The sequence below is a fragment of the Juglans regia genome, chromosome 7 (genome assembly GCF_001411555.2).
Source record: "Juglans regia cultivar Chandler chromosome 7, Walnut 2.0, whole genome shotgun sequence".
In the NCBI taxonomy this organism is placed as follows: Eukaryota; Viridiplantae; Streptophyta; class Magnoliopsida; order Fagales; family Juglandaceae; genus Juglans; species Juglans regia.
This window is the reverse complement of record NC_049907.1, coordinates 16,889,000-16,916,388: the sequence shown is the minus strand read 5'-3', so window position 1 is coordinate 16,916,388 and position 27,389 is coordinate 16,889,000. Positions and strand designations below refer to the sequence as shown.

The 27,389-nt window shown below is 33.7% G+C and overlaps 2 protein-coding genes across 6 annotated transcripts; both read right to left on the bottom strand.

The window, feature by feature from the left end:
• Nucleotides 1-3,364: 3,364 nt before the first annotated feature.
• LOC109010783 (protein REDUCED WALL ACETYLATION 2-like) lies at nucleotides 3,365-8,641 on the bottom strand. The gene is made up of 16 exons (XM_018991698.2): nucleotides 8,383-8,641; nucleotides 8,018-8,109; nucleotides 7,386-7,526; nucleotides 7,224-7,280; nucleotides 7,052-7,124; nucleotides 6,534-6,692; nucleotides 6,067-6,216; nucleotides 5,718-5,973; nucleotides 5,524-5,645; nucleotides 5,266-5,352; nucleotides 5,106-5,194; nucleotides 4,952-5,014; nucleotides 4,728-4,784; nucleotides 4,282-4,378; nucleotides 4,044-4,202; nucleotides 3,365-3,681 (listed from the first exon to the last, which is right to left on the bottom strand). The coding sequence occupies exons 1-16, from the start codon at nucleotides 8,413-8,415 to the stop codon at nucleotides 3,676-3,678; spliced, it is 1,641 nt and encodes a 546-aa protein (XP_018847243.2). The 5' UTR covers nucleotides 8,416-8,641; the 3' UTR covers nucleotides 3,365-3,675.
• Nucleotides 8,642-18,319: 9,678 nt separating this feature from the next.
• LOC109010782 (prostatic spermine-binding protein-like) lies at nucleotides 18,320-23,349 on the bottom strand. 5 transcript variants are annotated; one of them, XR_001999255.2, is made up of 5 exons: nucleotides 22,697-23,188; nucleotides 21,328-21,622; nucleotides 19,989-20,134; nucleotides 19,750-19,884; nucleotides 18,320-18,849 (listed from the first exon to the last, which is right to left on the bottom strand). XR_001999255.2 is itself a non-coding variant. In XM_018991697.2 (2 exons), exons 1-2 carry the CDS (start codon nucleotides 23,072-23,074, stop codon nucleotides 21,377-21,379), a joined length of 624 nt encoding a protein of 207 aa, XP_018847242.1. In that variant the 5' UTR covers nucleotides 23,075-23,349; the 3' UTR covers nucleotides 20,865-21,376. The 5 variants fall into 5 exon arrangements, 1 of the variants encoding a protein (XP_018847242.1); XR_004801966.1 differs by having other exon boundaries at nucleotides 18,320-18,699; XR_001999256.2 differs by having other exon boundaries at nucleotides 19,809-19,884.
• Nucleotides 23,350-27,389: the final 4,040 nt, after the last annotated feature.

Below are 27,389 nucleotides of genomic sequence, written 5' to 3'. Positions count from 1 at the left end.
TCCTAGGACATAGTCCTAAGCATGCATCGGTAGTCGAGAGCGGTCTACTTTTGGAGACAAGCCTATCCTTGGAGGACTTCTCTAGGGGTCTAGTGCATACACTAGGAAGATTGCAAGAATGGCACGGGTCAATTAGAACGTGGCTCACATTTTCCCACTTGCCCATGCCATGGGCCAGCTAAGGCCACCAAGGGCCAATGCCATGGGCCCCACGCCACTATCACTTATTTATTTATTTTATTTATCAATGAACCAATTAGGATTTTTACTTTGTAAGCTCTATAAATAGGACCTTTAAGCATTTAGTTTATATCTTTTGAACCTTTGGCAAATTCCCTAAGTGGGTATACTTGTTTTTGAGATTGCTCTTTCGGTGCTAGGCACTTGGGCTACTTGGGTGCAATTCATGAATCTCTAGTAGACAATCATCACCTTGCAATTCGTAAATATGTGTGATTCAACTTATTTTGTTCTTGCAACTTGGTGCAATTCGTGAATCCAAATTGTGTTATCTTTGTTATTTTCAAGTTTATCAATCTATGAGATTTATTTCAACTATTGTGCAATCCGTAAATCAATAGTTGAAGTATTATCTTGTTCATCCATTATCTTCATTGTTCTTATTTTTCATCTTGTTCATCTACACTTTCTTGCATATTTAAATATTCATATAAACCAAAAAGAGTCTTTATATTCTTTTGTTGAGTCCATTTATCTTTGTGCATTCTTGACTTGGTAGTGAAATTGTTCATCATTGTATTCTTGAATGTTCATTCGTGTTCGTCCATATTATTCATCCATATATTTCCTTGCACTCATTTGATTCACCCAAACACTAAGTCTTGCCCACTATAGTGTTTGCCCTAGTCCACTTTTCATAAATTACCTAACCACCCCTCCATAAAACCCTAACCATATTTTCCACTTACCATACTCGGCCACAACCTTATCCCACATACACAACTCGACCAACCCTAATGTTGCCCTACTTTCCATAATAGTTCACTTGCCATAATTGGCCTTCATCCCTCAAATACATTGCCCTAGCCGTAAATCATATTAGCATTTAGCCATACTTGGTTTGCACTTAAATCTTTCCATATCTATAAAACCATAGCCACCTACCTCAAATCCCTCTATGGTAATTCTTTCCTTTTAGGAGTCTTACCTCCATCCACACAAATCCTAACCGTCCATCAAGAGACCTCTTTGGCAACTTCCTTAATTCGAGGAAAGTTGACTCATCTCATGCCAATCCCTTGATTCTAGGAACTTTCCTAGAATCACTCAATTCCTCTAATCACTCATCCAATTCCTTAATTATTTCAACTCCTTCCATAGACCTCTTGCAATATTCAAAGCGAAGTCATATCTTTCTTATCTTATCCTATCCAATCCCTAAAGTCAATGAGCAACCCTTGATTAATTCAAATTCCATCTCATCTACCATATACAATCCCTCAAATCTCTCATTTTCTACAATCATTCAAGTAAACCAAAGATTCCAATCCTATCTTGCCATATTCAAATTTCATCTTCCATCTCCTAATCCCTAAAGTCAAGGAGCAACCCTAGACTCATTCAAACATTTTTCAAACACTAGCATCTCATCCAAGACTCTAACCCTAGTTCATCTCTTCCCAATCTCGAAATCGTCATTGGCCATCACACAAAATTATAGCTACACTTCACCATACCAACCCTAATCATCTTCCAAGTGGCCCCAACATCAAAAACAACCTTCAAGCCATTCTGCTTAGCATCAAACACATTTATTCATCCCTTAGAATACCCAAACTCATCATCATCTCCATCATTTTATCACTCAAACACTATCTCATTGTTAAAGGCCAAGCAAGTTGGCAATGTCACTCGATCATGATCCTCACCAAAGCAAACTCGTGGTCTTTAGTGTTAGGGAAAATATCAGAGTCCCTAACAAAATGTCCCGAGGCGTCGATCCTTTAGACGGGCGAAGTATTTCGCCAAACGGAACTATGCATGATCCACACGCATGGTCAACAAAGTGGGCCAGTGAAATCCACGCGCCACTGCTAAAGGTGCTCTTTTGCAGCCACGAGCAGTTTTTCTGGGTCCAAGGCCACCGGTTACTTTAGACCTGACTAACCGTCATACTCCTAGGGTGGTGCGTGGTTCTCACGCCATCACAGTCATTTTATTTTTAATTTTTCCTCTAATATTGAAAATACGGATCTATATCTTTTCAAGATATAATTCGCTTTTTTCCAATATATCTTTAATTTCTATTACGTCTTTTGTTTTAGAAAAAAAAAAAAAAAAAAGAACAAATCATCTCTTGGACTTCTGTCCATAGAGTATGTCCTCTACTCCGTCTTAGACAGAGTATGAGGTTTGTTAACTATATCTTAGATAGAATTGTGTTGTCTCTCAGGTGGTCTGAGAGAGGTTTGCAACCGTGACTAGATCATGTTAGTCACAATTGTGTACTGGGAAGTCATTATTGTTGTAGTTGGCTTGTAATGAATGTTTCAGGTCAAAGTCGTAATGTCCATTATTAATTAATGAAGTTTATTTTATAAAAAAAAAAAAGTAATAAAAATAAAAATGATAAATAATTTATGCAATTGGCAAGTATTTTTCATTAAATAATGATACATTTACACCTATTTTACTAATATTTTATTACCTAGTTGTTTTTTTCCCTTGTACTCTTTGAAATATAGATTAAAAAGCTCAGAACATGACCTTCTTGTATAATTTAAAAGAAAATAAATTCAATCAACTAATACAATCATATAATTTAATTAAAAATAAATTCAATTTTATAAAAATAAATTTTCTTTTACTCTGAGTCAATTTTTATAAAATTAAATTTATTTTTAATTAATTTACATAATTAAGTTGTTTTATTGAATTTATTTTCTTCTAAATTATGCAAGAATGTCGTGTTTTGAAATTTTTAATCTAAATTCAAATAACAAAACGATAAAAAATAAAATTAGGTAGTAAAACAGTAACAAAGGATGATGCGTAAGCGTACTATTACTTTTTTTTTTTTTTTTTTTCATTTCTTTTGAGAAGAGTTCGAGTCACATAGAATAACAATTTTTTTCACGTTGAGCTCTACTTTTTTTCCAAAACTTAAACATCAATTTTTATATTTTTAATATTGTGGAACCCACTTCAATTACGTGGAAAATGCAAGCTTCTAAATAGATTTCTCTTAATATTAATACTTCTTTTGTCATCAGATTAATAACCACATGGCTGCAGTAATTGGTGAATCCATGTTGCCAAACCCCCAAAAGGAAATTTGGTACTTCGATTCGATTACTGTCCTAGGAACAGACATAGAATTACATGACTATCAAACGATCTCAGGTACAATTAATCTATCGGATACGGATCTGAATTTATAAACTTAAATTGTGCTCCGCATCATTTTACTATAGCTGTAACAATTAAGGCAATGAAAAAACACAACCCTTTGTTTGGAGTTTATATCTATCCATTACCCAACTTCTACGATACAAAATATGTCCAAAAAACCTGCTTTTCCCTCAATAAGGACGTGCCAAGCAGCAGAAGATTCCATATTCCAATTGGTTTTTGGCAGCAGAATGGTACTCTTCTGCTCGGAGAACTTCTACAGAAGCCAATCGCCTTCTGTATTATATTTACGTATTCAAATGCTCAAACCTGTGAATTATACAAGTACCAGCAAAATCTCTCATTAAAGATAGCAAATCATCAATGAAACTAGAACTGATAAACACTGATCGCAGGGTTCAAACTGAATATATGAGCATAAAGTATACTCCAGGTAATTCAGCTGGAGGCACTAGCCCACCAGAAATGGTGATGCACTTGATCTTTGACTACTAGGATGAAGACAAGCACAAGCCCATTGATGCTGGCTCAAATCATGGGGGTTCTATTTTTTTGTCGCCAGTGACTGCTGTCCACCTAATTCATAGAGTGGTGGACAGCAGACGGGCATGAAAAGGATATCAAACTGACACGGAAGTAAATTCTTGAATAAAAAGAGGAGCAAGTCTTACCAAAAACTGAGGGACTTTCAGGAATACAAAAGACAAAAAGTATAAAACACTTGAGACTGCTACTGCTGTAACCATGTTGTGGACAAGGCGCTTGCTGTCTTTACTGGGCACAAACGCCGTTTTCAATGTATTTGTCAGTTCAAAGAGTCTGTAAGAAATCTGCAAGAAAGCAAAAAGTTGCGGCATCAGTCGTACCAGATATTTTCATGATCTCAAAGTTGTAACATATTTTACTTACCGCAACGTATATGGAAGTAGTGAGCATAAAATTCAACATTGGATAGTTTGGGATCAGAGAAAGCAACAATTTTGGCTGACCATCTGGAACACCGGACCTGCAAGTTCAATGGGAATCATTGTTCGATAGTGTTCTATACTCATGTGAATGGATAATTGTCTGCACAATTTGTACTTATTCACATACGTATAAACATGTCAGATGTACTACAGTTTCATCACGTGGCAGACACAAAATAAAGCTTCACCAAGATGATTTATGCTTTCTTTCAAATTCAGAAATTAAAGTGAGAAGCATGAACTTCTGACATTCATATCTGTTGTGGGCTAGCACCTAATAGTTTGAAAGTATGCATTAACCATTATCTGATAATAACAGCAGCAGCTATCCTTTTATACTAATCAAAGCTTAAAAGTAGGCATTCACTGTTATGAGCTTTGGCATACCTTAACCAGATATGTATTTGTGAGATGTAGGTCTCTAAAGTTACCTTCCCAAGCCATCTGGAAAACCAAAGACGATATCACAAATATTAGTCAGAGATAAATGAATTCAAAATGAGAGGAAAAGCTGGTAGGATCTCTTTAGACTTGCAGAAATGGCAGCAAGTGATAGGACTTCTATACTATAGTTGATCAACAACTTATGGGTTAAAATAAAGATCACTTACGCAAAAAGTGTCAAACTGTAGCTACGAAAATGCTGGGTGACATTCCGCAAACATATGTACACCCTGATCAAGAAGAACAAAATCATACATCACAAACTAGCAAAACGTTTTGAATATTATAAACTGACAACATATTGAACTAACATATGCATACGTTATTGGAATCCATGAGGTATATGGATGGTATTTGTTGTAAGCAATCTTGTCTAGCTTGTAGATATACTCGAACCAGAGATATCCTGCCTAGAAATCCAAACTGGTTAAATGAGAGTCAAACACGATGTATGATTTCTGTTAATACCAAATTATAATACCGTTAAAGATATCAGAGCAACGGCTGTTTTTATTGATATTCTGCACTTTGCTTCTGTTTCTTCCAGCTTCTCCATCCACCTTTCAACCTATAATAATTCATGTCAAATTAGTAGTCATTAACTCAAAATAAAGGCAAAACATGACAACTATTTAAAGCTCATTTTGTTAAAAACAAAAGGAAAATGTAAATTTTCTATTGGAGGAGGGGAGGGAAGGGAAGAAATAAGAAAGTTGCACAAGATTGCATTAGAACTCACTGTTGGATGATAATAAGCATATATCATCCCAATTATCCATATGTAGCGATCAAGGCCTGAACGAAAATGCCACTCATGCAAGCGGGGCAGGTGAGATTTTGAGGGGTTTGGGTCAGTGTAACCTGCAATGATTTAGGACTCTGGGTCAGTGCATAGTTCTTCCAGGTAATATGAAGCTCTGGCCAGTTACTAACCAAGAAGGAATGTCAGTGGGCTCCAAACCAATTCAAACACTCGAGGCACTTCCCATATTAGGATAACTAGCAAGAAGCAAGCCATGATTTTTAAAGCAATGACCGACCCAATCTCATTGTATTGGTTCAGAATAACAAGCGCTCCATAAACCATCAGAGTGAAAAGGGTGTGCATGGGGCAAATGTAGTATAGCATGTAACTGTTGTTGAGGACAATGCAGATGAAAAATACCAAAAAATTAAGCCTCCACATCATCTGCTCAAAAAATAAAGGTTATTACAAATGAAAGCAAATTAATTTGTATGAAAGCTCAGAGAAGCAACCTTTGGCTTTTGAGTGACTGCAAACCTGGGCAAATCTTGCAAGGCTGAAATCTTTGCGGACATAATAATATGAAAAGTTCCCAAATCCAGTCATCCACACATATGCAGCAATGAAAACTCGGATGGCATTATAGATTTCTGTTGCCGCGAAGTAATGGTACATCAGAAAAAGCACCTGCAAGATAGAAGAGAAAATTTGGACCACCAATAACAAGGCAGCAATAAGAACATACAATTGCATGAAGCCTAAACAGAACAATAGAAAGAGTTTAATGCACTTAAGTCCATATGTATTGTTTATGTTATGGACTTTGACAGTATGTGTGCTTCACTGTTTATTGCAACACTTGCTAAATGATTTTATGTAGGAGATGCCCAAATCAGCAGGCCAAGAAGTCTTGCATGATCAGATCTTGTACCCTTTAAATGAGCATATTTTGAGAGAGAGAACTTTTCAGCAAATAGTTACATCATTTAAAAGAGCCGACTAACCTGCATCCAACCTTTCCACTCTTCAGTTTGATGCCTATTTAAATACAGTATGGATTTCCCTGAAAATGGTGACTTATCATGGTGGATCTTGAAAGAAGTTATTGCCGAAACTATGATGAGAAGGAAGTAGAGAAATATGAAGAGATCCCGATTGTAACTCTGCACAAACAGATGATAGTCAAGAAGAAAAACTCCATCAGCAGCCAAAAAAGATATAACTCAAGAGATAAATACTCAATATAGATGAGTCCTTTCAATAAACTTTTCAAAAGTCAAATATGCAGGTTTTCGCTTTTGGTTGTGGATGTACCATATTAGAGTTCATTATTAACTGAAACAAACACCAAAACTTCCCAAATAATTTCATAAAATAGTCAACTTTATTTCGGTTGATATGTGATTGCAGTAGCACTTACTATGATAAATGTTTCTTGAGCCACATACTTCACTAAATGCTAATGAACCCCTAAATAAGGAATGAAATATATAAAGCAACATAATGAAGTCATGAACAGAACCTTTGTTGCTGAGTCAAAGAAATCAGTACGGTCGCACAAGTAAAAATACATCATAAGAAGACCAAATTCAGATCTGTAAGAAAGAAAAAGATAGAAGATCGAGAGAAAGTCAAGATTCGATCCACTCAAAGAAAGTATTTCTAAATTGCTGTCAAGGGAGTAACTCACTCACATGGCTCGAAGTATCAATCGATTTTCAATTAAGAAAGGCTCATCCATCAAGAAGAACCTAAAAGGGTATCATAAAACGATGCATGTAAGCTTATATGCTCAAGCAAACATAGATTGATAATAAGTTGAATACTCAAAAGAATCCAAGACCATCTTTAGAAACCTGAAAATTGGAGATGTAGCAGGCGAACTTCGAGATTTAGGAGAGGCTGATTGGAGACCTCCCCCCTCTAACAGAACAGCTCTGTCATCTTCCTTAACTGTGCCATTCCCCAATTCGACCAAATTCACATCTGAGAGCCTACTAGTAGACAGAATATATCAAATTTTATTAACATAGTAAATATTTATCCTCTCTTTAAACAAAAGAAAACATCATGCACCAGAAAAAATTGTCGTCTAATGACTCTTTACCTTAATTCTAACAATTTGATCTTTCATATCTTTCATTCTTAATGGAAGATACAAAAAGCTCCAACAAGAGTTGGCACGAATGCATATATAAATATATATATATATATATTTCTTACATATAATTATTCACGAAATAACCGTGAAAATAGAACTAATATTCACAGAACATATGAGCATAAGGCGCAAAAGAGCAGAGTAGGATGAACACGTGCATTACGTACAAGATCAATGTACCACACAATAAGTCTATGACTTCAAGAAGTTCAACATCACACTTACAAAAAGAACTTTACAACTTTCTGCATAGAAAATGTATGCTGCATATTTGACTATAATCATGAACAACAAGATTCCTATAATCAAAAGAATTATCCAACTCACAGTTTGGCATCTACTGAACTTTTCCTGTACTCCAAGAACTCAGAATATATCCAAGCTGCAATTACAGGTATGATTCCAAGCAAAAACGACACCTGAAATCAATAAACGACACAGCATAAACCACCATTACCAGTAATAGCTTCAAAGCCATTGCTATTTATTTTTTTATTTTTTTATTTTTATGAAAGATGCCTTCATTATAGCATTGAAAGAACAAACAGAGTTACAATCACAAGATTGATTCTACAATATGTTCAGCATATTATCTAGAGTATCAAAAAGCATTGCTCAGTAGCTACCGCTCAAGCACTCAAAAAACCAGAGCAAGATCCGAAATCAAACAAGAACCTCAAAACGCGTCGTACCTGTCCAGGAGTTATCGGACCAACGATCACCATTTTCGAAACAAAAACCAAAGGAAGCCTCGGTTCAAGCGAAATTCACGGGGATTTGGAGCAGACAAGCAGACAATCGACAAGCATTTCACTGAAACCGCGGATTATGGCGCTCCGGAACCAGATCTGAAAGGAATTTGAAGGGGGGGAGAGAGAGAGACTTGGGGGATGTGGGGGGGGGTGTTACTATCGTATAAATCAGTGGAAAACAGAAAGGAGTCGGAAAAGGTAAAAGACGGGTTGGGCTACCAGAGGGAGACGTTAGAGAGGGTGATGTTCCAAACCATTGATCTGTGTAATTACTAATTAGTTGGTAAAAGCCACCGTTTCTCCAAACTAACGAAGTCTATTACTATATTTATTATATACTAAAACCGGATTAATACTCCCTTTAATATAAAAAATTTAAAAAATAATAATAATAATTTAATACTCTTCATTTCTCCACTCGAATCCAATTCGATACAAAAGAGCCACGACTTTGCATATTTTATCCTGTTAGACTGTAATTTAATTCAGTTTAATTTTAAATTAAATTTAATATTTAAATATTTAATTTTCAAATTATTAAATTTAACTTAAAATCTTTTTATATATAAGACTTACAATTTTTTTCAACTCAACACTTCTTTACACAAAAGACTCATAACCTTTTTTAAATTCTCATAAATATATTTAAACTCATTTTAACATTCAAATATATTTATATTCATATTAAATGGACTCCCATAAAATTTGTTCTATCATCTCAACTTATTATTATTTATAAATAATTTAATTCATCTCAACTTAACTTAACATCCAAATGCATTAAATTGATCTTAGAAGATTTAATTTTAAACTATTTAATTTGGACGTAAAATAAAATTAGAGAATTTATGAAAAATATATTTCATTTTTTTAAAAAAAAAAATGCATTTATTAGTCCTATTGTGCTGAGGACAGAGCAGGGTACAAAGTGCGTTTGGACCTAATCCATTAGGGAATAATTAATGTCTGGAACCAAAATCAAAATTCTTCATCTAAGTCTTAAGCAATAATCATGGCAAGACGATAATCGTTCCTTGGTCAATAAGTATTTAAAAATAAAAAATTGTTTTTTTATTTACTGATATATTAATATAAAAGACTTAGCATATCAATATATAGAAATATTAATTATTTTATAAGTAAATAAATTTTATGCATATTAAATTATCTATAGAGATGAGAATTGCATAATTTTTCTTCTTATTTTGAAAGAAAATGCTCGCAAAGATAGATAGAAGAAATTTGTGTTGGTGATGGGTCGGTAGTACAATAAATTAATTAATTAATTAATTAATGCCACCGTCAAAGTGCCAGCAGTGAATTTATTGTCGGCAAGGTTTTGTGCATACGTGTCATTATCGTTGGCATTTTACGTTTAATTGACCAATTATCACATATTACAGCTTTGAAAGTACTTCTCTATCCCTCTCTGTATATGATGCGAAAGTGAAACTCCATCCCCGTTCTCTCTCTCTCACCCAATTCGATATATTCTTATGCAACCAAAAAGTAACAGACTGGACAGATATAATATATATATATATATATCTCTTGAGTAAATACTTATTTAATGATTAAATAAATATTTTTTTTTCTAAATAAATAAATTACTGATTTTTTTATTTTTTTATTTATTTAAATCATTATATCATGTGCATACCTGAACTATCATACTCGAAACCGTTCTCTAATGTGTGTGTATCACCCTTCAGTACTTCTTGTTTATGGAAAAAAAATAATTTTTTGTCTTTTTCAAGCAATATCTGTTGGTTTTTCATCATAGAAATGATTAAAATATTTGATATAAAGTGAAAAATAATGTGAACCATTACCATTGTTCAATGTATCGGTTCGGTTATCTAGATTTTGTGTCTTGGTACTTGAACCAATGTATGCCTCTTAGGGATATGAGCCTTAACCGCTTCTCAACCAAACAAAGGGTTGTGTCCTTTGGTGAATTAGAAACATTTTCAATGTATTCTCTAATATTTGAAAAGTTGTGACTTCTCAAAAGTGTTCATTCATTTAAGTTGTGACTTTTCACAAACACCATTTCATTTAAGTGATGTGACTTTTCACATGTACCATTTCATTTAATTAAGTTGTGACTTTTCACAAGTACCATTTCATTTATGTGATGTTACTCTTCACATGTACCATTTCATTTAAGTGATGTGACTCTTCACATGTACCATTTCATTTAAATAAGTTGTGACTTTTCATAAGTACCCTTTCATTCTCTATAAATAGGGAACCCCACCCACAAATTCATAAACTCAAAATTCTCTACAAAATTTAGAGAAACACCTCCTTCTTCTCTTTGTCTTTCTGTCTTTGGGCTTTGGCTATTTTATATCGGGTTCGAGGATCTCCTTTTGTGTGCACCGACGATGAGATTAACAGGAACCAATGTTGTTGTATCTTGGGAGTAGACTGTCAAGAAACCTAGTGCATGTTTAATATTGGAGGCGGCGGAATCTACTCTAAGGAAAGCGTCTATCACAACGTGCCTCAACACCGGGTTCTCTCTTTCAAATTTGTTCTTGTTATTTTACATATTCTCTAGTTTACAAAGCATTTCAGAATATTTCCCAACAATCTTAGAGTAGAGAATTCTCTTTGTTAAACTAGAGATGTGTTTTAATTGATTGGTTGCCACCATGACTTCAAACGAACCTATTGCACCCGAGAAATTTGGAGGAATCAATTTTAAACATTGGCAAGAAAATATGAAAATCTTTCTTACAATGCTTGGATTATATTTTGTTATTGAGAATGATCCTCCTTCTGATGATTTACATGAGCCTGCACGTACTATTGAATTGCAAACATATGCAGAAAAAGATAATTTGTGTAGATGTAGGATTTTAAATCATTTAAGTGATACACTTTTTTATGTTTATCTACACATTAAATCTGCCAAAGATATTTGGAATGCTCTTGATAAGAAATATGGTGTACAAGATGCCGGAATGGATAAGTACACCGCAAGCCAATTTCTTGATTTCAAGATGGATGATTCCAAATCTGTGGTAGAGCAAGCCCATGAGTTAACTATTCTTTACCATGAATTGGGCCAACGGGGAATGGGTATTACCGAGAGTTGCTTGTACAATAGACAAGTTGCCTCCTTCACGGAAGAATTTTGGCCTATCTCTTAAACATAAGACTGAAGATATGACCATGGAAACTTTGATCTCTGCCATTAGGATCCAAGAACAACACTTGGAAAATGATCTCATCCCACCATTGGTTTCTGATTTTCAGTCTAAAGCAAATATTGTAGAAGGCCATAAAACTCATAAGAACCCACTACATCAGAAATCCAAATTCAATAAGGGTAAAACTAATTATGGGAATAATTTGAAACCAAAATCTTATATTAACAAAGATGATAAAAGACCCATTTGTTTTAACTGTAACAAACCGGGTCATTTGGCCAAAAATTGTCGCTATAAGAAGAGGAAATATCAAGGCAATGAACAACCAAGATCGCCTAACCCACAGGCTCATATGGTGCTTTCCAGGACCGACTCTGTTGGAACCGATGAACGGTATGTAACCATAAGTCCCCAAGTTTATCTGGCTTGTAGTGCTACTAATTGGATATTAGACACAGGAGTCAATGTACATGTCACTTCTAACCGCAAAATTTTTTTAACATATCAGGATACAAGCGGCATGAAAGTGACGATGGGTAACTCCACCTCTGCACAAGTATTTGGAGTAGGAAAAATTGTACTCAAATTAACATCTGGAAATACTCTTCCTTTAGAAGAAGTATTTTACGTACCAGAGGCGAGGAGAAACCTAATTAGTGGATCTTTACTCAATGGGGCAGGCTACACATTATTATTTCAATCCAATAAAGTTATTGTAACTAAATATGGGTCATTTGTGGGGAAAGGCTATGTGAGTGGTGGTTTGTTGTAATAAATATTCAAAATAATGTAGTAGACAAATTTAATTCTAATAATAAATTTGTATTTTCTACATGTTCCTCTTCAATATGGCATGCTAGATTAGGCCATGTTAATTATCATAATGTCAAAAGAATGATGGATTTAGAGATTATTCCTAAAGTTCCTGTTGATTTGGATGAAAAATGTTTAATTTGTGTTCAATCAAAACAGCCTAGAAAGCCATTTAAATCTATTATAAGAAACTCATCGCTACTTGAATTAATTCATAGTGATGGTTGTTATTTAAATGGTGTCTCCTCTAAAGGTGGTAATAAATACTTCATTACTTTTATAGATGATATGTCTAAATTTTGTTATGTTTACTTAATGAAAACAAAAGATGAATCATTTAGTAAATTTGTCATCTATAAAACTGAAGTTGAAAACCAGTTGGAGAGAAAAATTAAAATTATCAGGTCTGATAGAGGAGGTGAATACTCCTCTAATCAATTAGCTCAATACTGTGAGGAGAATGATATTATACATGAGGAAACTACTCCATATTCTCCTCAATCCAATGGTGTTTCTGAAAGAAAAAATAGAACCTTGATGGATATGGTCAAATGCATGCTCTCTAGTTCCGGCCTACCTGAGCAATGGTGGGGGGAAGCAATACTTGCATCTTGTTTTATCTTGAACAAGGTACCATTTAAGGGATCTGACAAGACACCGTATGAACTCTAGAAGGGTAGAATATCCAATATTAATTTCTTTAGAGTTTGAGGTTGTCTTGCAAAGGTTAATGTTCCAAAAATTAAGAAAAGAAAATTAGGTCCCAACACAATAGATGCAGTATTCATTGGGTATGCTAGACATAGTTCTGCATATAGGTTTTTGATAATCAAATCAGAAGTCCAAGGTATTGATCCCAACATCATCATGGAGTCTAGAGATGCAACATTTTTTGAAGATCTATTTCCTTTCAAAAATAAATTAGAAAGATCTTTACCTACAGTAAGTTTTCCTTCCACCAGTAGTCAACCTACCATTATAAATAATCCTGATAGTGTATCTGGATTAGAAAATGAACTTGGAAGAGGAAAACGAGTTAGAAAGGAAAAGGATTTTGGACATGACTTTTATACTTATTCTATGGAGGAAGACCCATTGACTTTCAAGGAAGCCATGCTTTCTATTGATTCTACTTTCTGGAAAGAAGCAGTAAATAGTGAGATAGAATCTCTTAAGATTAATGGTACTTGGAATTTATGTGATCTTCTACCTGGATGTAAAACCATTGGATGTAAGTGGATTTTTAAAAAGAAATTAAGACCTGATGGTATTATTGATAAATTTAAAGCTAGGCTGGTTGCAAAGGGCTTTACACAAAGAGAGGGTATCGATTATTTTGATACATATTCTCCTGTTACTAGAATAACCACAATTCGTGTTTTAATTGCTCTAGCAGCGATCCATAAACTTGAAGTCCACCAAATGGACGTAAAGACTGCATTTCTAAATGGCGATCTAGAAGAAGAGATATACATGGATCAACCAGAGGGGTTTGTGGTTCCAGGACAGGAAAGAAAAGTTTGTAAACTTATTAAATCTCTCTATGGTTTAAAGCAAGCTCCTAAACAATGGCACCAAAAGTTTGATGAAATAATTTTATCTTATGATTTTAAGATAAATAAATCTGATAAGTGTTTATACACTAAAATAGTTGATGGTGCATGCGTAATGCTATGTCTTTACGTTGATGATATTCTCATCTTTGGTACCAATATAGATATTATTCTTGATGTTAAAAAATTTTTTATCTAAGAATTTTGACATGAAAGACATGGAAGAGGCACAAGTAATTCATGGTATTAAATTAATGAGATCTCGTGATGGTATTAACATAAATCAATCTCATTATATTGAAAAGATTCTTAAAAAGTTTGAGAGATTCGAATGCAAACCTATTAGTACTCATCTTGATCATTGTTTGCATTTAAGTAAGAATCTTGGAGATCCTGTGTCACAACTGAGATATTCTCAGATTATTGGTGCGTTACTGTATATTGCTAATTCTACTAGACCTGATATTTCATATGCTGTGAGTAGACTTAGCAGATATACTAGTAGGCCTGATAATTCTCATTGGAAGGCATTGGAAAGAATTCTTAAATATTTGAAAGGAACCATAACATATGGTATCCATTATTTTGGGTATCCCACTATATTGGAAGCATATAGTGATGCTAGTTGGATAACTGACACAGTAGATCGTAAGGGAATAAGTGGATATATTTTCACTCTCGGTAGAGCAGTTGTAGCTTGGAGATCTTTTAAGCAAACTGTGATTTCACGATCTACTATGGAAGCTGAATTAATAGCCTTAGATACTACCGGACATGAGGTAGAGTGGCTTAAGAATTTATTATCAGAAATTCCACTAGTTAAAAAACCAATGCTAGCCATTTCTATTCTTTGTGACAATCAGGCTGTGATAAGTATTTGTAATAATAAACACTTTAATCATAAGAGGAGACATTTAAGTATCAGGCATTCTACAATAAGATACCTGATAAAGAATGGATACCTGACTTTGGAATATGTAAAGTCAGAAGATAACCTTGCAGATCCTTTGACGAAAGGACTGGCAAAGTCGAAAGTTATACGTACATCAAGGGGGATGGGACTGAAGTCCATTAATTAGGTCACCAATAGTGGCAACCCAACCTTCCTGACTGGAGATCCCAAGAAGAAGGTTCAATGGGAAGAACAAACTATTTGAGTGACTGGATAGCACTATTAAAATATTATTATAGGTTCATCCCTAGGGTGTGAGTGCTAAAAATGCAATGGCAAAGGAAAAGCGAAATGCTTTGAATGAGTCCAAGACTAAGGCGAGGTATTGAATTGCAGGTACCCTTGGAGGACTCACCTATGTGAGTGTGACTGTGGGGCCGCAGTCTATGGTAATTGGGCTATTTCCTAGAGCGCTCACGAATCCAAGATACGGTGCATGGCCTTTATGCACCACCTTGAAAGGAACCTGATATATGCCGTACTATGTGTGTGGTGTGGAGAAGCCTGAGTTAAAGATTCTGGTTCAAGACTTGGTTCACCATGGATCTTTCAGATGGAAACACGCTAACACTAGGTAGACGTTCAAAGCCACAAGCTACCTCTATTGATGCATAGTACTTAGTCCAAAGAAAGAAAATTGTATTCTATTCTGTTCTTTAAAATATTTTAATCAGGTGGGGGATTGTTGGTTTTTCATCATAGAAATGATTAAAATATTTGATATAAAGTGAAAAATAATGTGAACCATTACCATTGTTCAATGTATCGGTTCGGTTATCTAGATTTTGTGTCTTGGTACTTGAACCAATGTATGCCTCTTAGGGATATGAGCCTTAACCGCTTCTCAACCAAACAAAGGGTTGTGTCCTTTGGTGAATTAGAAACATTTTCAATGTATTCTCTAATATTTAAAAAGTTGTGACTTCTCAAAAGTGTTCATTCATTTAAGTTGTAACTTTTCACAAACACCATTTCATTTAAGTGATATGACTTTTCACATGTACCATTTCATTTAATTAAGTTGTGACTTTTCACAAGTACCATTTCATTTATGTGATGTTACTCTTCACATGTACCATTTCATTTAAGTGATGTGACTCTTCACATGTACCATTTCATTTAAATAAGTTGTGACTTTTCATAAGTACCCTTTCATTCTCTATAAATAGGGAACCCCACCCACAAATTCATAAACTCAAAATTCTCTACAAAACTTAGAGAAACACCTCATTCTTCTCTTTGTCTTTCTGTCTTTGGGCTTTGACTATTTTATATCGGATTCGAGGATCTCCTTTTGTGTGCACCGACGAGGAGATTAACGGGAACCAACGTTGTTATATCTTAGGAGTAGACTGTCAAGAAGCCTAGTGCATGTTTAATATTGGAGGCGGCGGAATCTACTCTAAGGAAAGTGTCTATCACAATGTGCCTCAACACCGGGTTCTCTCTTTCAAATTTGTTCTTATTATTTTACATATTCTCTAGTTTACAAAGCAGTTCAGAATATTTCTCAACAATATCAACATTATAGAGCTAGTAAATTATTTTTATTAAAGGATTAGAGGAAGTGGATTGAGAGTGATAACATTTACCAAGATTGCTCTTTTTCTTTTATGGTGAAATGATACATAGTCTTTAATAATAATGCTAAATATGTTGAGATTTGACATGATAATCTAATTGATTAGACCCTTTGACTACTTGGTCCTGTCATCTCTAAATATTTTTTAAAAAATAAAAAATTTACAAATTTATTAGTAATTATTTTTGTAACTATTCAAAAAATAAAATAAAATAAAAGATCAAAATTAGAGAATCACTTAGCATTTTCCATTTATATAACTCTTGGTCATAGTTGATTCCTACCATTGCACCAACACAGACACCACTTGGTGAATCAAGGCTGTATTAAGCAACTTTGGTGAACTTATGGTATGCACCCATCCAAGACTATGAGAGTGTGGCTTGAAGGATTGGAGAACATAATTTGTAAATATATGTATTTAAATGTAAGGATAAAAATAACAAATTACATCTTGATGTATAGTGTGGGATGGTAAATAACATTTATATATAAAAGTGAAGTCATATAATTCTAACGTGACATTCTACCCATTAAATTTGAAGAGTTATATTTATGGAACGGTAAACTTTTTAAAAGTAATGTTTTATTATGAATCATTGTAATTTTTAAGTTTCATTTCTTTTACATATAAAGATATAAACTGATTCAATACTATATCCAAAAACATTCATTCAACATTTATATTGTTTTGAATTTTAAGCGGAGTCATATGAATTCGATATGACATTCTACCATAAAAGTAGACATTTTACTCATTAAACTTAAAGTGTTGTGTTTAAGAAGCGGTAATCCTTTTAAAAGCAATGTTTTCTTATGAATTATTATAACTTTTAAGTTTCATTTCATTTCTTACATATAAAGATATAAACCGATTCAAATCTTCACTCAAAGGCACTATTTCAACTTTTATATTGTTTCATCAAATAAACCATCCTATAAATCATTTTGAATTTCTCCACTATTATAATTTTCCCAAAATCTCAAATAAAAAATAAAAATAATTCAACTTTTTTAAATATCAAAATAAAAATTATATTAAAAAATTATAATCTAACAATATTTTAATTTTATAATATTTTTTATTCAATTTGTTCTCTCTCCTCTTCCAAAACCTAATAAATATCTAACTCAAATTATCTCATTATTATTCATAAATTATTTTATTATAATTTATAAAATTTTTATCTTATCTCATTTCTTAAACATTTCCTCATTCTTGAGAGGTATTGGATTTGAGAAAAAATGAGAAAAAAGAATGATTTTTTTTTTTTAGGAGTGCATCCAAACTGAATTTTCTTCGGGTCCAGTCCGAAACTCTTAAAAGTAAATCCACATTGAAATTCAAATCCAAAGACAATACATGTCCAATCGCTTAAAAGTAGCTCAATGAAGCCACTAACTTCGGTGGTCTCCCTTTGTAATAATGAGGATTGGTTTGGTTATAAATTGTCTTATGACATCTAATTTAATTATTATAATTTTTTTAAATTTTTACATAAAATATAATAAATAATTTAATTTTTTTAAATTTTAAAATAAAAATTATATTAAAAAATTATATTATAATAATATTTTATTCAATTTTCAATAAAACATCTCAACTTAATTCAACTAAACTGAATAAACAATCGAGACCTCTTAAAAACAATTGTCTCCTCATAGTAGTATCTAACAACAGTGTTACTCGGGAAAAAAAAAAAAAAACACACAACAGTGTGAGCAATGGTGGCCATTCCAATATAACCACGGAGGTACAAAATTTTGCTACTACAAATAAAAAAAGTAATAATAGAATCAAACTCACAACCCCACAAGTTAAAAATCTTAAATAATAATTATAGAAAATACCTTAGAACCGGTCCATCTATTTTTACCCATTTAACAGCCTATCAATAGTAAACTGACACGTAGGCTTCCCACCACACCTATCATGGAGTGCATCGTAGCCCCCCCCTCGATAATGTTCATTGAAAACGATTTCTCTAGAAACGCTCTCAGCTTAGAAGTAGTCCCCTTCATCATAATTAGTTGGGGACTGGGATGGTGGGCAACAGACTAGTGGCGGTAGAAATCAATGTAAAGGGACTGAGCAAAATGATTCGGTAGCCGTACGAGAGGGGACGACGAGGCTAAAGCCGTGTGAAGGGGAAGCTGTGCGAGACATGCGAGAGGGGAGACGGTGGTGCGAAATACCTGAAGGCAATAGACAGTCGGCGTCAGACTAAGCTGGTGGTGGTGGAACTGACTTTGAGATTACTGGCCGTGGAGGTTTTCTAGCGGCGATGCAAAGAGACGAAGCATAGCAAAGTGGAGGACAATTAGATTTCTGGTCGTGGAGGTTTTCTGCAGATGAGCTTATGCAATGTGAGTGAAAGTATTGAGATTATTGTGTGATTTTTGATGTGGCAGCAGATGAAATGAGGGCTGCTTTCCTTCTAATAACAGTCCGACTGCTTAGAAGCGGAATTGATAATTATAAATAAGTAATGTCATGTGTTACACTCATATTCTACTTTTCTCTGATACTTTTTATCATCAGTAGATTATCCCTTAATTTTTTTAAAGAAAAATTCAAGATTGATGCACAATGCCAACTTATTGAAATAAGAAGATAGAGATGCAAATAAAAGAAAAAGGTAGGAGTTGAAAAAAGAGGGGAAGTGCAAGAGTTTTTCAAAAGAATAACAAAATTATTGATTGCGACAAACAATATTAAAGATAAAACAATTTATTCTGATATATTTTGAGAAAAAATTAAAAATGTGATTGAAGATGATAACTCACCGTGGGCGTGGAGACTGGAAGCTGATAAGTTAAAGAGATGATTATGAAAATTGGTAATTACGAAGATAATTATATTAGGTAATGGTTTGAAAGGCTTTGTATATTTACTTGGGGCATGTTTGGGCATTTGAAGTATTGTGAAATGGTTCGAATGAAAATATTTTATTGGATTTTGGAAAAGAATGAAAATATTATAAAATTAAAAAATTATTTGAATATAATTTTTTATTTTAAAGTTTGTAAAAGTTATATTATTTTTGTGTTTTGTTTTGAAGTTTGTAAAAATTAAATTGATTTTTTTCTTTGAATAATAATTAGTAATGATTAGGTTTAAAAAATTTAAAATTAATTTTTTTTATATATATAAATAATGTTTAAAAATAAAATTATGAAAAAATTTAAAATTCTCGTTATATCCATACATATCTCATGTATCATCTTTATTTAGTTTCCCCAAACCTGATGGCTTGACATTTGAACAAGCCCATTAGCCGAAGTGAGTTTCTGTCGTCTCGTACCTTCGTTTGGGCTCAAGCGTCCAAGGATGCAATGGGACAAGGTGCCCAATCAGGACTTCCCCATATTTTGAGAGAGCTGACGTGGCGTAACATTACACTTATTAACTCGATCATTTGAAAAAACAATAATAATAATAATAATAATAATAATAATAATAATAATGAAAATAATCACCTCACCTGTTATTTCGCCGGTAACGCATTATTTTCATTATCATTATTATTCTCCAAATGATACGGCTTTTGGTTTGTTCGTCCGTCTCTATCAATCCCACGTCGTTTCTCTATGGCACCTGGACCGATAATCATTTCAGCAAAAATCCCATCTGTTCACAATACCAATTCCACGTCAGTCCAAAATCATTTTTCTACACACACATATACGTATATGTATATTGATGACTGCATAATATTATTGGCCACTGATTTTGAGCTCTAATGGCTGGCTGGCTGTCTGTCTGTCTGTCAAATATTATTAATATAGTACAGTACAAGGAGGTCGAACTACCTTTTGTAAAGTAAATGAAAATTCTCCATCCAAAGGGACCCCCCCTACTTTCCTATACAGACCATTTTTTTTTTTTTCTTTTTTCTGTCCCCTTCTTTTCCGTGTTTAGGTTGGATAATACCGTAAAAATGTCCGTCGTCGGGTAAAATTCATTTTCAGTTGTCTAACTCTATTTGTCTATTACGTCGCAATTACTACCCTTCTTGAAGCGCCACGTCACCTAAGAAGAATATCGCGTTAAAAAATAATAATAATAATAATAATTGTGGTTTCGGTTTTGCCCTCAACTCAACATCCACCAGCAGGCAGCAAAGCAACCACAACGCAACTGAAGAGGCCAGGATCCGCGATGCAGGACTGGACACATACAATGATTTATCATTTATGAGAAGCATGGGATCTCCATGGTTTTTTTTTTTTTTCCTCTTTCAACTTCATCATACCAGTGAGCATACCACAACCATATGTATCACACCCCCTTCAACTGGGATTTTTACAATCATCCCTTCTCCCAAACAAACTCATTAATTCAGCTCTCTAAAGACAGATTAACAAAACTAAACAGTAATAATCATAATAATTAATATCATCCATGATGATGAAGACCATATCAAAATCCTAAACAACCAACATCAAATAAATAAAAAAGTTTTACCAACCATTCAACAATCCAAAATAGAGTCCAAGGACCCAACCTAGAGAACCTGCAACCAAGCTAATAGATGAAAGTCTACAACCTCATCTAAAAATTCATAACTTACAGATATCCTAAACCAGCACTTTCAAATAGTTCTTCAGAACACCCCCCCACCCCAAAAGAAAAAAAAAAAAAGAACAAAAAGAAAACAAAAACATAACTAGACATTACCAGGTCTCACTTATGACCCTAAGACTGCTACCATCATAATACAAGGAACTAACAACAGAAACCATGAACCATTGTATCCTTCTTTCTACAAACAGGAGATAGATGGATCTTTATAAGAGCAAGTGTGAGAGAAAGAGATTGACCTATGGTTTCAATCGTCAGTCCTCAACCCAAGGAGAGGCCCTACCCTAACTATCGCTTGGGTGGTCTCTCGTCATCCTCTCCACCATCATCATCACCATCTGAATCATCTTTATCTGGCCTTTTCCTCTTTGCCGGAACATCAACCTTCCCACTGGCATCACCATCATCATCATCTTCATCCTCCTCGTCAACGTCTTCCTCCTCGCCATTCTCCTGTGGTTCAAAATCACTGGCATCTTCCTCATCCTCAGCACGTCCAACTGGCCTGACAAGGTAGTCTGTTCCCAGATCCCTCTAAAGATTGTTTCATGGATTTCATAGAAAGTGCAGGACAGAAAGAAGTTAGAACATGCAAAATATAGACTAACAGCTGAAAAGAAACAGTAATTAGAAATAGATAATATATACAACGGAGGAATTAAATCAAGGTTCCAAATCTCTTTTCGGAGAGACGTTATGGGGTTCTTCATGAATCTAGGGTATATCGAATTTTCAAAGTAACTTAAGAGGAGAAAATTTCATGAAAATGAAAGTATTGCTAGATGTGGATCTGCTCCACCTTAGGCATAGTGTGTGTCCCAAAGAGATCTGTCAGAAAATGAACTTCTTAGTTAAAGCAGTATCGTCAAGACCAACGAAAACAATAAAATCAAAACCCTTAACATATGAACAATTATTAAAAACATCAATTCAAGCGGGATGGGAATAATATCAAATCAAGCATTAAAACATATGAACAAGTATGCAAGGAATTATTCCATGAGGTCCATCAAATGCCCTACTGGCCCAAAACACATCAGAAAAACAACTCGTACAGAAGGAACCATGGCTTAAAACACACAAATTTCCCAAATATCTGTTTTTTCCCTGATGAGTACTTATTCAAAGGCTTAAAACATTAAAAAAAACGATAAAAGCTTCAGATCTGCAACAACTGACCACCAAGCAAAGAGATGACACTGATATTGAGAAATTAAAGCATACAAGTATAAAATACCAAAACCTAGATTAGCATACATATGCATAACTTTTATATTTTGATCGGTCATATATGTTCAGTTTTATCATTAAATTATGTCTATGAACATGTTCACCGCAGGTAAAAAGGACTATCTACCAATATTAAAACAACAACGAGATCTAAGAGGAAAAACAACATTGACTGAAGCTTGTTCTTCAAATGAATAATTGAAAGAAATTCAAAAAATTCCCTCGAAAACTAATATTTTTATCCTAAATACTAGAAATATTGATATTAGAAAAAGATCTGAACCACTTTTACTCGCACAAATGATCAAAAAATCCGAAATACTAGAAAGAGAAAAGAAATTGAAAATAAGATGAAGATTAGGGAAAAGTCATAATTACCTTCTCTTGACCATCCTCCTCCTCGTCATCGTCTTCCTCATCATCGTCGTCATCGTCATCACCGTCGTCGTCGTCGTCATCGCCGTCATCGTCGTCGTCGTCTTCATCTTCGTCCTCGTCCTCGTCATCATCTACTGAATGAACTGGAGGACCACCAGACGAAGGTACGACCTCCTGCACGTCACCGTCATCGTCATCGTCATCATCCTCTTCCTCGTCGTCGTCGTCGTCGTCATCGTCGTCTTCATCGTCCTCACCGTCCTCTTCCTCACGGCCTTCTTCTACACCATCCTCGACCCCATCCTCACCAACTTCTTCGTACAAACCCTTAAGTTCCTTTTCTTCTTCGAATTCCATCTCATCCTCCATCACCTTCATCTTCGTTAGCTCACGAAACTTACCCGACAAATCTTTTTATTATTTTCTAGCAAAAGAAATCAAATTCAGAAATTGGAAAACAGGGAATAGGGAAAGAGAAGGGACAGAGAGGAGCTAGCTTCTTCGTTCTCGTTCTACCAGTATCTCTGCAACCGTGATCTCGGCCGTTGAAAGATGAATTCACGCGGATCGGTGACGTGTCAAGCGATCGGACGGTTTTCCTTAGAGAATTTGTATTTTTGTGTCGATAGAGTCCTTGCGGCGCTCGATATGCCTTTCTAATTCAGCTGCCTCTCACGTGCGGGGAAGGGCTGAGGTATCTAGGGTTAGGGTTTTCTCTTTTCCCGAGTATTCTATTGGGCCTTGTAACCTACCCATTTTGGTCTTCACATGAATCTCGGTGGACCATGTGATTGGGCTAGGATCTAACTTTAAGGCCTATAGCTTGGGCCCAGTCGGGAATCAGGTTTTGAAGTTTGATCCAATAGCATTAGAGAGAGATTCTAGCTAGTGATTATACAAAAATAATTTTATAAATTAATGTGACTTGATGTAATTCATCAGATTATAAAATTAATTTTATTATAAAATAGATTTAACGAATTACATGTAATCACGTCAGTTTATAAGATTATTTTTATGTAATCTTTTTATAACTATAACACTTCTCATAGCATTATATTATCTATTCATTTATGTTATTTCTATTTTAATTTGAGTTTTATTTCTTTGCAAAAAAATTTTATTGGTACCTTTTTTTTTTATCATCTCCTGCCTTGGGATTAAATAATTGATAGATAAGTAAAATGATAAAAAAAGATAATTAAAAAAACGACGGTAAAATAATATACAATATTTCTCTGTTTTTTAGCAGGCGAAAGGTGTAAAAATCCTTTGGTAGAAAGGAAACCCAAGCACAAGGTGACTATGTGGATGGTTATCAACTTAGCATAGAAAGTGGCACGCGGCCTACATGTGTCATGTAGATACTTTGTATTGTGGAATCAATGTCCTAAGATTTATCAGATTAATGGCATCTTCAGAGATTATTGGCATGGTTGTTCTTGATAAGACGGGATTGTCTAGCGTCTACTTATCCTTTTAGACTTTTAGTAGCTTATTTCATGTTTACATAAGTAAAAGTTTAATTTATGAAAATTCAATACAATTTAGGGATCCTTTTAGGGAAAAAAAAAAAAAAATCAACAAAATGGATGTTTCTGCTAATTTTTTTTTATTTGACAGGGAATAATTCGATTTATAGACAAGTAAGATTTAGTTTTGACGCATAAGATATCTATAAATTATAAAATAGCCGCCGATCTTTGCATTGTAATAATCAATTTTGATTATACTTCACCAATTTTGGCTCTAAAAGCATATGTAAATTATGGCCATTTTCCTCTTTTAAATATTGAATAGAATATTTTCTGTGTTAAATATGGTTTAGGTTCAATTTATGTAGATATCGCATGTTAATGTTGTGTTTCGCATACATTTGGGCCAAACTTTGACAACTCAAGTCTTTAATAATGAGCCTGCAAAAGATAGAGAGAAGTGCAACTGAGGGAGAGCGGCCTAGGGCCTGGGTAGCCTCCGATACCAAAGTTAGTAATATTCTTGGAAGTTTGTAAATAAGTCAAAGAGTTTAGGGATTGGAGATATTTTTTATCCTTGGAATTGGTTATTTATACCGTGGTCTAAGAAAGACGTCAAATAATATTTTCCTCCATAAAGTTCGTTCTTTCTTTCCTGCAACCGTTGTCAGACATTCTTTAATGCGGCGTGGCTCTGCGCCAGTTTCATAAATGTGGCTTGTAACCCTGATGTGGTGTGATTTCCTAACCATCCAAGCCCCGTGTGCCATAGATGAACTGACACCAACAAATCAAAGGCTCTCTGTGTTTTCCATTGCTCTCTGTGCAGGGGCAGGCCCCTGAGTCGACTGTGGAATGTCAGGCTGATCAGTCTTATCCCGTAGACGGCGCCATTGTCAGGTAGATCCCCCATTCCCTATGCATGTAGGGACACCCTTGGGCCGGGTTGAATTAGGGTCGAAGTCTAATGGGTCTTGCCTGACAAGAAAATCCCCTTACATCGCATGTCTAATAAAATAATTAGACACGCATTTCTTGTGTCTTATTATGAGACACATTCCAATTCAATAGGTCTCGTTATAACTAAAAGTATACCCAAGCTAAATATTTCATAAGAGTTTTGTCACTTGTATTCATTATACAAGAAACATATTCAAATGACATAAGGTCTGATCTCTAAATGAGAGAATCAGGTTCGAACTCCCACCTCAATATAACAAAAATCACGTATTAAATATAATCTAGACCAAACTAAATCTAATTTTTCAAATAATGATGTGTGTTCATGTTATTGTTTATATTGGAGAGATGCCAAAGATCCTTTTTATTAATTAGTTACATGTGATCTTAGCCCTTCAGTCTTTGGTCATGTACTGATATGGGTGGCATTAGGAGGCACATGGCGGTGTCATTATCAGAACTCACAAACCATGTGCGGCTTTATACTATAACTAGATATATAATTATGGCTTCCACATTTGGTGGCATGGCTGTGATTTCTCATCATTGATCATCGTCCATTCAAAACGCCTTACGTGGGGACTTGGATCTCCACGTCCTAAGCTATTAAATAATAATCTCGAAAACGACTACCGTGTATCGTTCTTGATCTTCAAAATACTTCATTAGGAAGGCAGACTGGCAGAATGTGGAAGAAGCCTACACGACAACTCAACAATTTTCATTAACAATATAAGTTTTGACTCTAAACTCGTGACTTTGTAAACTCGTGTACCTAATGTTCAAAGATCAAACTTATGAGTTGTATTAATGTCAATTTAATGCAAAACATAACTTATTTTTATAATTGCATTTATAATAATGATGAATTAACGAATGGAATGATAAAAACATTTTATATTTTGCTCTATAATGATATTGAGAGGATTTTATTTCCTATAAGAAAGTCTCTACCTCACTTAACTCGTCATTGAAAAAAAAAATGATATTAATGACAAATTGAATCATACAAGAGAAATGCTTCAGATAAATAAAGATTTCATAAAAATAAATCTACAAACTGATCTGACTTTATATGACATGTCAGAAAATAAAATTGATTTCATTTTAATGTATCATATCAAAATATGTCCATTTATGAGTATATTATTGTGAAATTTCATTATGACCGCAGCACTTCTCATCATGCAAAATATCATTCATATTACAAGTAAGGAGTTAGAAATCTTAGTCACATTAATTATGTGGGACAAGATAATGTACGTGCTCTATAATTATGTTTATATTGTGAAAATATTAAAATAAATTAATATTTATACAAATGGAAATGATTTTTACAGTAGAAGTCGTTTGAATTCAGAGATAGATTGAGATGATTTATGAATAGTAGAATAAAAGTTGAATTATTTATTATATTTTATGCGAAAATTTGAAAAAGTTGTTTTGAAATTTGAAAAAATTGAATTGTTTATTATATTTTTTGTGAAAATTTAAAAAAATTGTAATGATAAGATGAGATGAATTGAGGTGAATTTTGAATGCAAATGAGACCTTAAGATGCGCATGTGTCGTATACTTCTTTTAGAAAAAAAAAAAATAGGCAAATCTGTAATTGACATGAAAAAACTCATTTTCTCCAATTTATTTTTTTAAAGTGAGTATGCAAGACTTATATATTCTATAATATATTTAGCATTAATCTTATCTAAAACTATTTGATAAGCTCTACAGTCATAAAGAGATTTCACAAAAGTAAAGATTTTATATGATATATTAGATTTATTTTACAATAAAAATGAGCTAACAAACTAATATATCATATCAAATTATATCAATTTATGAATTTACTTTTGTGATATTTTTTTTAATTAAATCATTTATCAAAATATTTTAGAAACAGATTTATAAACAAACCGATAAAAAGTATAGCTAATTAGTTTAGAGTGGAGCTATTATGCCGCCCCACTTTTACTGTTGGGCGTACTGTCTAATAATTTTTTTTTTATATTTTTTTAATATATTTAAATATTTTTAAAAAATAAAAAAATATACTAATATACTTAAAATCATTTTTTTAATTATTAAATAAAAAAAAATTAACCATCAATCAAATGGAGCGAACAAAATGAAGAGATAAAGTAGTTTTATTCATAAGTTTAACCAACAAATTAACGACGCTAAACAAATTTAGAAACATAGCATATAAATCTGTTGGTTTTATAGATTTTATTTTTTCAAAAAAAAGTGTGTTTATGTCA